The sequence below is a fragment of the Gavialis gangeticus genome, unplaced genomic scaffold (genome assembly GCF_001723915.1).
Source record: "Gavialis gangeticus isolate Ggan-Ray unplaced genomic scaffold, GavGan_comp1, whole genome shotgun sequence".
Lineage (NCBI taxonomy): Eukaryota > Metazoa > Chordata > Crocodylia > Gavialidae > Gavialis > Gavialis gangeticus.
The window spans coordinates 48,926,091-48,941,740 of NW_017729030.1; the positions used below are offsets into that span (position 1 = coordinate 48,926,091).

At 41.3% G+C, this 15,650-nt stretch overlaps 1 protein-coding gene across 1 annotated transcript in view; it reads left to right on the forward strand.

Moving 5' to 3' along the window:
• The window catches only part of EDNRA (endothelin receptor type A), a 42,731-nt gene that overhangs the window by 14,075 nt on the left and 13,006 nt on the right, over positions 1-15,650 (forward strand). Inside the window, exon 3 of the mRNA XM_019522170.1 lies at positions 10,254-10,381. Within this exon, the coding sequence (XP_019377715.1) occupies positions 10,254-10,381 (128 nt within the window). The remainder of the gene's footprint in view (positions 1-10,253; positions 10,382-15,650) is intronic.

Below are 15,650 nucleotides of genomic sequence, written 5' to 3' on the forward strand. Positions count from 1 at the left end.
AGGTAGCATCCATGGAAATCAGTGGGACATTTGTACACAAAATGACTAAGATCAAACATACACAAGCAAACATACATACATAGCAAACATAAGGCTAAATCCTTAATTCAGATGAGAAAGTCTGACTTAAAAGAAGATTTCATCCATACACTGTACACTGTTTTTATTAAGTGCAGCCTCTACTGGTACCCTAGGGGGTAATGAGCATGCTACTTGCATCAAAATTTCATTATGCTCAGATTAGTGATCTTAGAAAATAATAGCTTGCAGTGATACAGAATTTAATACAACATGGATAGGTTGAGTGCATGGGAGAAAAGGAACAAAATGAGTCCTCCCTTCCTCTTCACAGGGTCCAAGAACAGGTAGACCAGTGGTCTATTATTGCCATTTGAACCATGAAACCACAGTAACCTAAGGAAAAGGGCATCAGTTATATTCTTTCTGTACTCCAAGGTGCTGGGGGAGATATTTTGCCACTGAAGTCCAATTCTTACCATGGCTGTACCACCTCTAGCTTATAGCTGTAGTTAAACAGGCACCACTTGAGACTTTTTTGGAAGTCAGTTGTTCTCGCTACAATGGCTACCCAGCTCCTCCCTGCCCAAACACTTTATATGAGGTGTTATTTTCTACCTGTGGATTTGATGTGCTCTGTAGTATCTAGATGCCATCGGTATAACACGGATCTCTGAGAACGTTCTCTCTGTTCATTCTTCAATCGATTGAACTATACAGATAACAAGGGATTGTTTTGACTGTGCACATCCAGGGTTCACCAGTTCTGCGGTAGTTTGTAAGCTGTACTGTCGCTCTCTTTTAAAACACACAAAAGACAACACAGTTGGAAGAAAAATAAAAGAGGCACTTTGCCCAGGGACTGAAAGGAAAAAAACCTTTTCAATAAACTGCCATGCACACCAGCATACCTAACAGATCATTCCCCTGAAGGAGAGCAGCACAGCTTGAGATAGTGTGCCTAAAAGAGGAGGGGAAGTTAGCCAACACCACAGACCAAATAAAAGAGCAAGTAATCCTACTGTGTAAACAGAAAATATACCACAAGAGAGATGTCTATAATTGTCAGGAAAGCTTTACCACTAAGCTGACTGTAATAAACACAGATATTTTGAAGACAATCCAAACTAAAACTACCTGTTTTCCCTGACAAAATAGGTATTCTGCTTCCAAGGCTTTCATTTTCTGAGCTTTTAGCATCTCTGGGAAATATAACCTGTCTGCTATACATTCACTTCCCAAGTTATGTCTGGCTGCCCAGATGGAAAGGAAGCATACTATGGGAATCCAAGGATTTTAAGAGCTGAGACCTCCCACCTCTACTTAGCTGGCCAAAAGTGAATAAAGCAGCAAACAAACAAACAAAAAAGCAATGATGGGATGTTCAGAGAGACAAAATGATTTCAATGATACTCCCTACTGCTCCACAATACAGTCAGCCCATTGCCCACACAGAAAGTGGGACGGAGGACAGTATTCAGGTAGGGCAAAATTAAAAGTATGTTTCTACTTACCCATTAAAGACAGAGTGGAATCTCTAACCAAAGGTAGTATGACTTGACTTGCATGTGCCATGCATTTCATCATCTTAGGTATTGCCACCTCCAATGCAACAGAGAGTCTTTTGGCTGGAGAACTCATGCAGTTCTACTCCATAATAGGTACTACATAAAGGGCGGGCAACCTCTGTATGAAACAGAGCTTATTTCCATTGGAAGCCAGTACAATGGGAGGCAACCTCTTTGTGAAATAAAGCTCAGTTCTATGGGAAGCCAGCTGGCATAGTGTGCCAGCACATGGAAGGTAGGAAATGGAAGCAGTCTTGTAAAGGGGCAAGATCAGGACTTGAGGCTGTGGCAGCTGTCGCATCATCACCCTTATGAGTGTGTGAGGGGCTGCAAAGCAGCTCAGAGCCTCGTCATATCCAGCATCCAACTAAACCCATCAACTTGATCTTGACTCTAGGATCAGCATGTGCCTATAAGCACAACTTTAGCCATAGCTAAATAAACATTATGTATGCATGTCTGCATGTACTGGTTCACAATCATGTAGTGTGAACCAGCAGCCTATAAATTGGCTGGGACATAGGTTTTCATCCATACTTTGTACATCAGCTTGCCATGCTAATAGTGCTTAGCGAAGAGCCGCAGAAGCACAGTACAACCGACTGGGTGACATTTAAAAAATCATTGCAATGGAATGTTCTCAGAGCTGTTTTCTTGTTTGTTCCAAGCTCTAGCATCAGGGTAGAGAGATCATCATAAGGAGGGAGGGGAGATGCTCAAGGAAGCTGCTGCTGTCTGGTGGATTTCAAGTGGAACCTTGAAATCTCAGTTTCTGATTTCAGTGTAAAAATATGCTGTTGACTAAACTCTTTTCTCTCTTAGGAATTGCACCACAGTTCAGTTTTGTGTAGTACCCTATGGCTGCAAAATACGCAAGGGAAAAGCATGCTTCCTTTGCCAAGTGTCCTATTTTGAAGAGTTTATTAGTAGGACTGCAGCAGCAGCAGAATCCATTTGACCATGTTTCAGGGAGCTGGAACACGCATAGGGAGACTGAGCTTGATTTTCCGCTGCTTTGTACCTTAAGGATAAATTTGATTTGGTAGCATTTTATACCCAGTCTGCACAGTAAAACATATAAGGCAATGGAAAATCAGGCCCAGTGGGTCCAATTCCTATCTCATTTCTGCATAAGTCGGGGGTAACTCCATTAAAGTTGATAGAACCAATTCATGCCTGCAAAATATAACTCCTATTGAAGTCTTTGGGGGTTACTTCAGAAGCCAACAGCCTTATTGAGCTGTAACACTAGTGTTAAGTGCAAACAGGATGAGACCCACTGATTCCAAAGACATTGGAAGAGGAAAAAACCTGACATCTGTTCTGCCAAGTAATGACTGCAGAACTAATGCTGAATAATAATGGAGCATAACCACCAAAATGATTGCAATATTAATCTGAAAAATCAACTAAATGAATTCTGATCCCAGTGATTTTGATTAAAATCAACTTGAAAAGAATGTCTGATCAGTCAGGACTAGTGTTCCTTCAATTAGGGCAAAAGTGTAACAGACAAAAGGAATAAAATACTTTTCATCTCTCTAACGGAGAGACTCCTGGGGAGCTTGCAGGATGTGTACATGCTGAAGCCATGAGAGGGCCTCACTGTGAAGACCAATGGCTAAATGAACCTTTTTCAAGTACAGCATTTTTTTTAAGCTAATGTTTGCTTTGTAGTAGAAGAATTTCATATAGTCACTACGAAGTGCACATTCATTTCCATTGCTGTGCATGTGCTAGGGCTGTATACTATATGAATAAGCGAATACCTGGCTGTCTTTCTACTAACTCATAAGTGTTGTCTGTAATGGCAAATGAATGTTTGGATGACTGGATAGCTTATAGGATTGATAATGGCATGTCAAGCCTTTCTCGGTGGCAGCGCCATTTCAAACCTAACCTTCATCAGTGCAGACTGAAAGCTATGTTAACTGGCTGGGATTCAAATGTGTCTGAATACTGAGGGCCAAAAATCAAGCTGAGATCTGAATTTCATAGGTGGAACTATTACAGCCTAACTGGCAAGACGATTATCTTGCGTTCAAGTTTTGGGGTGTTGGAAAGCCAAACCTAACAGAGTAGGACCTTTTCTTTTTGAGAACTATTTTGTGATCTCTGAAACGAAGTGACAGCTTTGGTCAAGAGAAAGACTCTTGTGAACAAAAGCAAATATATGCCCTTCAAGTACTTGGTGTAGAAATGTTATTCTGCATAGTATGACTTGTACCGTGTTTAATATTGTTGGTGTCAAAGGAACTGGTCAGCAACTTGCTGGTGAAATTTAATCACATTCATTATAATTTATAATAGTTAAGTTGCAAATCCTAATTAACCTATAAGTTCCTAGTAGGGCTGTTATATAATATCTTTGAAGTGCTTTATGACTAATGCTTCAGTAATGAAAAGTTGAACCTAGGAAGCTGACCCATAAACTCTGCTATCTAGGCATATGGTCAGTTCATATTTTGAAAGTTATCTCTTCTCAACTTTGTGATTCCAGCATTATTTTTTAACTGAATCTTAGACTTTGAGGGATAATTCTCTAGCAGGAATATGTGGATTTTGCAGCTGCAGAATTATGAAAGCAAACTCCATTGCACATTCTGTTCCACCTGTTAGGTGCTTCAGTTCAATTCTGTTCTACCCTGTCCATGTCCTAAAAATCTTTTGTAACATGCTAGTATGTTACCCTTAATACTGAGTCACAAAAAAGCAGCCAGAAGGAAACGGATCTACCCACATCTTGCATTAACCATTTAAGTGACTCAAGTGGGTGGAAGAGAATCTCATGTAGACTCCCAAGTCCAGTTACATGTCTAATAGGTGACATAGAATCTGGGCCAGGATGCATGTTTTCAGCAAACATTGATGTCCAAAAGCAGAAAACCACTGGGACAATGGCAGCATTCTGTTTGCTGTGGTTTGGATAAAAACCAGGTGCCAAACGCTTCCTGAGGAATGTGTGGCCTCTCAGTACCTCATGGAAATGGTCAGCAGCTTGCTTGATGGTTAGCATAATAGCAAAGGGCCCTAAATTATAGCTCTCTAGGGCCACACCTACACGAGTGGTGGACTGCACAGTTGTTACTGCACAGTCATCTAATACTTGGATAACCAAGTACTAAATGACTACACATTAACCAGCATTACTGCACAGTAGCGTCCCCGTGTGGGGGGTTTTCAGACTCTACTGCACAGTAGCGTTGCATCATGGTTAGTGCCCACCATCACTACTGTGCAGTAGCATTTCATATAGATGCACCCCAAAAGTAGGGAAAATTTAGAATCAACATATTTGTACCCTCTATTATTTAAAAATGTCAGGTTCTCATTTCTCTTGGAATCCCAAATGATCGGATTAGAATACAGCTGTGGTCCGGAAATGAATGGAAAGCAGGAGCTCCCACACAGAGTTCTCAAATATTTATTGGGGTGCTTATTTAAGAAATGCTGGGTACAAACATAGAAACAAAAGCCATTTCCCATTATAAGTGATGGTGATAGATGGGTATAGACTTCATGTGATGTGGGAATGTGGCAGAGTAGCTTTAGTGTCTGCCACATTAAGGCTGTAAGCAGGCAGCCGGCAGGTGCAAGCCAGCCCTGATGAGGTGACCATCTTAAAACCCAGGCTCTTGGGGCTGATGTGGCAGTCTGCTGCCAGTATCCAAGAGAACAACACCCGGCTGAGCTGCTGCTCACAACACCTAGCAGCAAGGGAAGAACTATAGGGATGTCAGGAGGTTCCTAGGGGCCCAGTGAGGTCCAAGCCCCAGAGAGAAGGCTTGGGCCTAAATAAAACAAGGCCCAGCCTGGGAAGGGGCTTAGGGTTTGTGAATCTACACAGGGGCTAGGCAAGCCCCTGATGTGGAACAGGCAGGGGTGAGGCCTGTTGCTCTGGTGAGCCCAGTTAAGAGCACAGACATGTTATTAAGACCTCTGGGGCTCTGAGTAAGCCCAGAGTGAGAGGGCTGTATAGTGGGGCCCAGAAGGGGACCCATGCTGCCTAAGGCAGTCAGCTGCTACGGTGCTGGGGCCAGAACACCCCAACTGGTGAATGCAAGAGGGCCAGGGCTGGAAGGCCAAAAGGCAATGAAGTCCAACATGAGGGGCAGGCCTGGGCCATGATGGGCTATCTGACACCCCGACTACTGTCTAAGAGGAGAAGGTTCAGTGAGATAGAAGGCCAAAACAATTACACCTAGCCCAGTAGGGGTAAGACCAAAGCAGGTAGATCTGCTCGGTTCTGGGCATGACCAGAAACTGCATCCTGCTAGGGAAGGGTGGTCTGGTGGGGTTGTCTGTGGTGGGACAGTCCCCCAGAAATGCCAGCTGGTTATCTCCCTGGTGAAATGCGAGGAAGGGCACCTTAAAATTCCAGCCCCCACATCCTTGTAGATTACCCAGACCCAGGGACAGGTACGGGGGCCAGGCACATCTCTGGACACTGGAGCCCCATGGAATGCAAGACCCTGGAGGCCCCAGCGAGTGGGGCAGATGTGGAAGGCCCTAGCGAGAGGGTATAAGTGTAATGCCCTAGTGAGAGGGTGTGAGTTGAAGCCCCAGGGAGGGGGCAGTTAGGCCAAGGAAAATCTATGGACACCTGAGGCTGCAGTTGGGCCAGAGGCCGAGACCCCAGTAAGTTCTCAGACATGATGAGTCTGAGTTGGGGTCAAAAGGATGAGTAGTCGGACCTAAGAGGGAGCAAGAGTGACAAGTTACCCAGAGAGGGGCTTGGGTCAGAGCTCCTTCCAGGGCAAGGTGAATTGGCTGCTCACTGTTCAGATGATGGTCACAAGAGGGCCCAAGAGGCTATGCACTGACCAGCCAAGGAGTATGAATAGGCAAGCCTGAGGGCCTATGCAGTCGCTCAAGGAAGCAGGGCAGGTTGGGTATGGCCCAGTGAGGGACAGCATGTAGGAAGCCCGGTGAGAGAGGGCAAAATGTGAGAGGCCCCAGTGAGAGAGGGGCAGTATGAATGAGGCCCAATGGGGTAGAATGAAAGGATGAATACATGAGGCCTAGCAAGGGGTTGAGTTTGGCCTGACCTCAAGCCGGATCATAGAGCAACTTGAGGATGCCCTCTGCAAGGCATGGGACACAATATGGGGAGATTGGAGTTGCGTATACCACCCCCTGGCATCAGGGCATTAAAATGAGCAGCCTTCCGCATTTTACACCAGTTCTGGAACAGGAAGTCATGGCAGGAAAGACTGGGTGGACTACCCTACTTAGACAGGCAGTCAGGCTGACGTGAGACCCAGCCCTAACTTGGCCCCCTATCACAGGGAAAATATCAGAAAACCAGGTCAGAGATGATCATCAAGGAGAAATTAAATGCCTACATCCTCTGAACAATAAATATGTTTCTTTAGTAAAATATTTCAAACTTTTTCCAGTTTGAATTCAGTTGGTTTGAAGACCATAACTTATTAACAAAGTATTTCACCCATATGAATATTTGTAAGCATCCTGATTATTCATAGGTTTCAATGAAAAATGATTTGGAGAGGAAAGTATTTACTTTGCATACCACAATACAGACATAATCAGAGTTTAATTTTTGGAATACTGCAGTTGCAAAATCCACATATTCTTGCTGTGGAATTGTGCCTCAAAGCCTAAGCTTTGATTAAAAACTGTTTCTGAACTTTGTGGTTGCAGAGTTATCTTTCAAAATATGAATTGATTATAAGCCAAGGTACCAGAGCTTGTGCATTAACTTCATAATTTTAATTTTTCATTTCTGCTAGCACTAGTCATAGAGCAGTTTGAAAACATTATGCAACAACCCTTCTAAACAGCACACCAGTATTAAAGACAGCAAAGCTGAGGTACAGTAAAGAAAATGTCTTACCAAATTTATAAGGCACTCGGTGAAAAAGCATGGGATAGGACACAGGAGTCATAATTCTGTTCTGTGCTTGAGCTACTACACATACATCTTCCATTTAGCAAAAATAATGTGCTTCACATTAGCAGTGGATTCTAGAATCCACTCCTAAAAATGTAACTATCTAAGTCACCTATGACATCAGTCAATCAGGGCTCCTAGCTGCTGAAGGACATAGTGCACTTACTGGCTTGGAATCCCCATCAGCTGACTGGGGCTCCCAGCCAGGGAGCCAAGTTTATTGCTAGGGGGATTCTGGGTTTTTCCTGCAGTAGCAACATGGTGCAATGGGATCTAATGCCCAATACCCATAATCATACCTCCTGCACGTCTTGGTTGGTCTACTAGAAGGTATCATCTCTGAACCAAAAATTCTAGAGTTTTGCATGACAGGAAGTGCAGTTGCTTGGATTGCGCATTAGATCCCGTTGCACCTCTAAGTTAATGTCTCTCATGGGCCCAAGTTTTAAAATTTTTCTTACAACATGTATATGATTTATTGTTTCAGAAACATGGACAGGAAATGTTTCTCCCAGCTCTTTGGAAGGGAGCTTAGAAACTCAGAGTCCTGGTTCAACCTGGGAGGTCTTGGGGCTTTCAGGATGCCTATGCACAGCCAAGAGCTCAGCCCAGTTTGAGCTAAAAATATCAGTGCTTCCAAAGCCATGGCAGCCATGAGCCCCTGGCCTGGACAGTCTACATGGTCAAGCTGCCATAGTACCATGGATGCTGGAAACCCTCAGGTCTTCAGCAACCCCTACCTCCACCCCAGGGAACCAAACAAGCAGTGTTCTAGGCACTCTACTGAGAGCTGAAGTGATTCAGAATCATTTAAAACACCATCAGCTTCACTACATAGGACGATATTATGGCTTTCAAAGCCACTGCAGCAACAATGAGACCCACTCACCAGCCTAATGCTTCCTTCCACTTCAAGCTTCTGGCCCATTCTTTCACAAATGCCCAACCAAGAAGGATGACTCCTTGCTGCTCTCTTTTGTCCCTTTGTGCCTATGTCAGGGGTTCCAGGATCTGGCACATCACAGGTACTTGATAGGAAATGTTGGTTGTGCCTCCTCTGGATCATTACATCGGCATTTGAAAATAAAATCATGTATATATAGAAGATCTGTAGGAAACAGAAACAAGAACATCCAAATGCTGTGACCCTCATAGAGATTTACACTGCATTGTTAAATCTAAGTACAGCCCTAATTCATATTGAGAGCAGTCAATATTTAAAGCAAAGCTGGTTTGATTTAAAGTCTGGGGCAGACTGTGACTAATCAAAAGCCAAGGGTACAGAAGGGAAGGTAGGCATAAGTGCCAGAAATGACACTTGCAGTGTGAGGCAAACCATCACACAAGCAGTAGAGAGAGAGGAGGTGGAAGCATCATCCCATGCCTACACCAGCTTGTTGGGTAGCCATATGTAGAGAGATGAAGTAAACTACCTCCTCAGGATGAGGGAGGTATAGTCCTTTGTGAAGCTTGAACTATGGACCAGTGTGAGAAAGTTTCAATTTGGATCTTTTGCCAGCTATTGAATCCAGGGTCTGTTTCAAACTGTGGCGCTGCTCAAACCTGGAGTTTTGCTTGGCCACCTATGAAAATGAGACCTAGATCTGGATCTGAGAATCTTCACAAGTTCAGGAGAATTGAAATCATTCTTGTTAGTTAATTAAGTTATAAATGTTGCCAGCTATCCTGTGCAATGAAGCATGTAGTACAGTTTCTCCAACGCTTCACAATAATTGGATATTCTTTCCCAACTTCTCCTGAAACAAATGGAAGACATCTGTGATTACCTCTTGCAAAGTGTCATGTAAATATTCTGCGTGCCATGCCTTTGTTTGGTAGGATTGGTTATAAATAATAGGATGAAACAATTATTATTATTCTATACCGCTTTCAAAATGGAGCCTCCTGTTATGCAGACTCCAGGGCTCTGAAAAAACCCCCAACACATGCCAGGCTCAGGGAGTTCATATTTCTCTTTTACATATACTATTTTGTATTTTACAACCATTTTTTTTATTCAGTAAGGTCTAAGTAAGATTTGCAAGCATCTTTATTGTTCAAGCATTAATAATGAGAGCTAGGATAAATATTACTGTTGCCTTACTAAATACAAGAACACGTTTATTCATTTTTGTTGCATTGATGCCTTGTAGGGAAAAAACGGTAGTCCAGACCCCTTCCCCCTCAGGCATACCTTCACATACAGTTGCCTATCACCACCTGCCATGGCCCACATGCAGGCTGCCAGCCTCTTAAAATGCCGTATGGAACAGATTATGTATGCAGTGATTTTCTCTGCATTTCTGAGTCCAGCAGACCTTGATAATGACACAAGGCTGCTTGCATGAGGCATGGGACTCTGGTACCATTCTGAACCATGTCTTGAGTGTTAGGCTTTTGGTGGACACACTGGAAACTGCACCTGCTTATAGCATGGGTGAATTTGATTTTCTGCATGCAGTAAGAGTAGCTGAAATATTTTAGGAAAGGATCCTTTAATAATACAACAGTTACTACCTCACTGTTCAGTTAATCCACCCCACTGCTTATGTTCAAGCAGTCCCCTTTAATCCCTCCATGCTTCTGCACCAGCTGGTTACCTCCCAGTTTCATTCATTACCTAATGACATACTTAAACATGAAGAATTCAGGGCTATTAGGGCAGAATCTGAAGACAAGACATTGTAATCTGTTACATATTCTTTGCCTATATCACCATTCAATGTTTCTGATTATTGTATGTCTTTTCTTAGCTTCTTGCTCAGGGGTGGCCATTTGAGAACTCCGATTTTGGATTATTTCTTTGCAAATTCTTCCCCTTTATACAGAAGGCATCTGTGGGAATCACAGTTCTCAATCTCTGCGCCCTGAGTGTGGACAGGTAAGGTATAACTTCTCCATTTGTTCTTTCAGATCTTGCACTTGCGTGTGTTCTGAAACTGACAGCACCGAATGGTGTGGTTTTATTAGGAGTTACAACCAGATTCTTAACAACTTTTCTTATTCATAATCTAAGACCTACTTCTGCTATGCATATAGGATGCTTTTTTTTTTAATTGTACCAACTAAAATCCATTTTGTCTCCTACCAAAAGTGCCAAATAGCTTTTGATTCTGGGCAGGGACAAAGCAATGTGGAATATTGTCCTAAACACAGGATAGTGTCACAGGAGTGGAGGTAAAGAACCCATGTTTTCTAGTCCTTACTTACTCTTTCTTCCTTTGTGGCCACAGACAAATCATTTAAACTAAAATTTTCAAAACTGAGAAATGCCTAAAGTCAGGAACTTAGATTCATGTTTAAACACCCAAACAAAAAAGGCCCTGACTTTTAGATGTACAATCAATGAATATTGAGCTGTATATATATCACTTTTGAGTTCCCATGAACTGCAGCATCCTTACAAAATCAGGCCTGCTTTTTTAGATTGCTAACATTAGATGCTGGCTTCAGTGGCTGTGTCTACACGAGATGCTTACCGCACAGTTGTTACTGCACAGTCACTTAGTATTTGTATACTCAGGTACCAAATGACTGGGCAGTAACCGGCATTACTGCACAGTAGCACTCCCAAAATGGTTTTTGGGTGATGCTGACTGCGCAGTAGTGTCACATCATACTTCATGTCATTTGACACTACCGCGCAGTAGTAACGAGCTACCACACAGTCAGCATACTGTGTAGACTTGGCCAGGGTCTCTAGTTTTCTAGTACTAATATAACTGGTACTGGGTGAATCTACATGAGATACCATAATATGCAGTAGCCTATTTTACTATACATCAGCATGTCGTGACAAAAACTGTGCCAATGTATAGTACAATTAGTCTACTGAACACTGAGCATCACAAAAAAAAACCCATTCACCTTTGCTACTATGCATTAGCACAGGCTAGTGAGCCTTTATGTAGTACCTCATATTAGAAGGCACCTATACATGAGCACAAAGGCTGCTCTGATGTGCTGGAAGTCCAGAGCATGGCAATTACCGTGCTCCAGGAGCCTCCTGCATCTCATGTATTAATGTCGCTGTTTTAAAAAATGGTGGTGGGGTCACTTGAACTAAGGCTCATTGAACAAGCTTTAGTTCAAGTGCTCCTGCCACCATTTTTAAGCCCAGGGATGCTGATACACGAGACACGGAGGTGTTTTAATTAGAGTGGCTCTTGGAGCCTCCACCTATGGAGCACATGTAAAAGTGTGCAGAAGTACTAAACTTAATGTACAGTAGCAAAGGTGCATTAATGAATGTGTAGATGTGCCCTCTGAAATCTTGCCTGGTATCTATTTCTTCACACATGTTCTCTGCAAATATTTACTACAGTAGTGGCAAGTACTAAATAATATATTTTCAGCAAAGCATATAACATAGGAGAAGAAGTTAAGTATTAAGGCCTAACTAGATGAAACAGATTCTAATCCTACATAAATTTTATACTTCACTAGAAATGGTACGTGAGTGTTGCAGTACACATCAATGAACGTTTGTAAGGAGTGTTCTATAAGTGATAATCAATTTCGGTGGAGTTATTACCAGTTTAAAGCAATATACACAAGAAAACGGTTGCATCCACTGGGATTGCACTGGTCAGAATTTATCCCATAAAGCTATAAATTTTACATACGTTGTTAGTATAGGAACTGTTTTTCAGAACACAATCTCACAAATTGATGTTTCTTCTTCAAACAAGAGTTTTGAGCCAAGGCAAATAGTATTCCCACATGATTTTTGAAGATAGTTTTTCAGGGCTTAGATCCAATACTTGCAGAAAGCACCAAACTTTTCAAGTTTTTTTATTGTGGATGCAATTAAAGAAATATCAGTTAATAAATCAATGTTTTAGATGCATTTCAGTTAGAGACATTAGCAAATTATCAATCTTCATTCTGGAACGTGTACATTTTTAAACAGCCCATCTTGTTTTTCATACCAACTAAATCAGCATCATTTTGGGGATTGCTGCTTTCAACTGGGTATCATTTCATTAACACGACATCATTTAATATATTTTTACACAATTTGTGTATTAAACTTGGTGGTATTTTGCACTAAACCTTGATAAAGAAAACCCAAGAACAAACAAAATAGGTTTTATAGTAAAAACCCCAACTGTCATAACCAAATTAATCTCTTTTTTTGCAAGAAGCACAAAAACTTTTTGGTAAAATTTATAAACACGCTCAAATGCCATTTTCTGTTATTCAAATCCATAATCTATACACAAAACTGAATCATCAGCTGTGTGTTCTGAGCTTCCAGGCTAGTGTTAGCAGTAAGAAGTCTTGAAACCACATGGAAAAATTAAATGACTGTTTTCTAGTCAAACATAACCAGATGAGTGCTAAAAATAAGCAAAACCAGTAGTATAGTTACATTCTGTAGGTAAAAAAAAATTGTCTTTGTTATATCAAGAGCTTATTAAAATATAAAACAACCTGAGAATCATGGCAGAGGAAAAAAGTCTGCACACTGAGGCAACGTCCAGTAAAAATCTGTCTGGCAAGGGAAGTCCAGACAGGGTGTTGCCACTTTAACAACTGCTTTCATAGAGGACTATGCAATAAAGTATGTGGAAAAGTTTTACTTGGTCATTAATAAAATAACTTTGGTTTAGAAGTAAAGCCCCCAAATTGGTTGTTACATAACTGGAGTTTGGGAAGAGAGGTGGGGCAACTGGGGCCCCATCCCTGGGCACCAGCTTCGAGGGAGAAGGCGCAAAAATAGCAACCACCGGGCGCATCTACAAGGGATGCTAAATATGCAGTAGACTAATTCTGCTGTGCATTAGCACAGCACAGCAAAAGCCATGTAGAATTAGTCTACTGCGCATTAACATCACTTAAAAGCTGTGGGCTGGTACTAATGTGCATTTAGTTAGTACCTGTTATTACAGGTACTAAACTTAATGTGCAGTAACCACCGCACATTAATGCACGTGTAGATATGCCCACTGCCACTGCTTTCCCAGCATCCACACCACACAAGCTCATGGTCTGTCTACATTCAGACTGCAGAGTAAGGTAGAGATACCAGAGCTAGGTTTAGAGAAGCTGTTTTGGGTTCCAGAAGCAATATGTTACTATGAGGCTCAGTCAAGGCTACTTAACATAGATTAACCTATTAGGACTTCTGTGCTGTAATGGCTAGAGTGCTTCGGTACCCAAGCTAAAACATTTAAATTGGGCTCAGATATCTTTACATTGTAGTGCTGTCACCAGTGTAGACATATGCTGAGTCAGTAAAATCCAGCTTTCCATAGCTTTGGTCACAGTTGCTTTTGTAACTGTCTTTTGCTTTCTTTAATTCAGGAACTAAATGTCTGTTCCTTTCTGCAAAGATTTGTCCCTGCATTTAACTGCATCCTCTCTCTACTGTAAAACCTTATTCATTACTTATGCCCCTTATATACAAAATGGTTTTGGATAGCACACTAAAATTTAACAGTACATGCCCAGAGGGAGCTGTACTGTTCATGTGTAGAGCTGATTTTCAGAGGCTATCAGGCAATACTATACCAGCCATTCACCCTTCAAAGAAAACACATTTTTTGTATATGCCTGTCAGGCATTTTTAAACTCTAGGTCATGGTGATGACTACAGTCTGAATCTTTTCTTAACTGAGTCTGACTGTGACTAAAAGGAAGGAGATTTCCCAACCTGAGCTTTACTATTTCTTATGTCCCAGACAATCTGACGGTTGTTAGATGAGAGGCAAACGTACAGATCTCATCCTGTGTATGTAAAGTTTTATTTTACCTTTACTGCAATACTGTACTTTGTGGAAGAGGAGAGGCAGCACAGGACTGGGAGCAAGAAACTTTAATTTTTCTAATTCCAGTTCTAACAATGACACCACTTTGTCCTGGATTGGCTCATAATCTTTCTCTCTCAGCCTTTATATCTGTAAAATGGGAATAACATTACATATGAAACTTAACCACAGTATATTCTAGGGTTGTTGCAGTGATTACTTCAATAGTTAACATTTGTAGCATTTGTTAGGCCAGATACAAACATTACAGTTTTACCAGTATAAGTGATTGGAAACCAGTCTATATCCTAACAGGACAAAGTTAAGCTAAATGTAAGTTCTTGGAGGTAAATTCTTTTGGAAAAAAAAAGGAATCAGAGGTAAAAAAGTTGTAAATACTTTTGGAGAGTTGGAAGGAAAACATAAACGGTTGTTATTTCAATTATTGTCACAGGAAAAAAATGAACTTAGGCTTAAAAAGTTGCACATGCTTTTGCCTTGCCAATAACTCAAGAAAAAACAAACAAACAAAATGACCAACCCTAAACACAATGAAAATATGATATTTCTAGCCTAGAAACTTTATAGTTTGGGAGACAAAATTAAAAGTTCTAAGGCCAGGTACAGACATTATACTTTTACCGGTATAAGTGATCAGAACTGGGTCAATACCCAGAACAGAACAGAAGTTCGGCACACAAAACTGGTCCATACCTGTAACAGAACAGGAGTTCAGCACATGTAGACTGGTTTAAAAATGGAAGAATTGAGTCTAAGATTTGCCTCCTAAAGGGTGGCCATTAATACACAGGAGATCAGGTTCCATTCGTATGTCTACATAGCACAATACAGCACTGACAGAGATACCCCAAGGTAGCTCATTTACCAAAAGACATATACCAAACTAGTGTCATGTGCCATCCAAGCTTTTTTTTTTTTTTGCTGAACAATTTCATTGTTCTCTTCTTTAGCAAATGAACTCTTGTCATCCAGTACATAGGCATTCTATATTTATAAGAATACATTTAAAATTGTTAGGTTTTGCCTTCAAGTCCAAATTCGAATTTGGATGTTTTAATAGACCTTTCATTTATACTAATATTCCCCTTAAAATATTTAATATTAGGAAGGAACTTTTCCCTAACCTTGCAACTCCGCTGTTATAAGTTTTGGTTTGCAACTGTGTTGTATAATAGTGCTATATGTACCAAAGGGAAGAATTCTAATCTATTAAGTGCTAAGATATTGGCCCTGTCACCTGCCACATCTATTCTATCTGTAATCTTATGGTCATGCTGCTGCAGATTTTTCTTAATAGATTTCTGCATCCATGGATTCAATCTTCTTACCAGACACCCTTGCTTCACAGAACTTAATTCACAAGTCCACCAATGCATT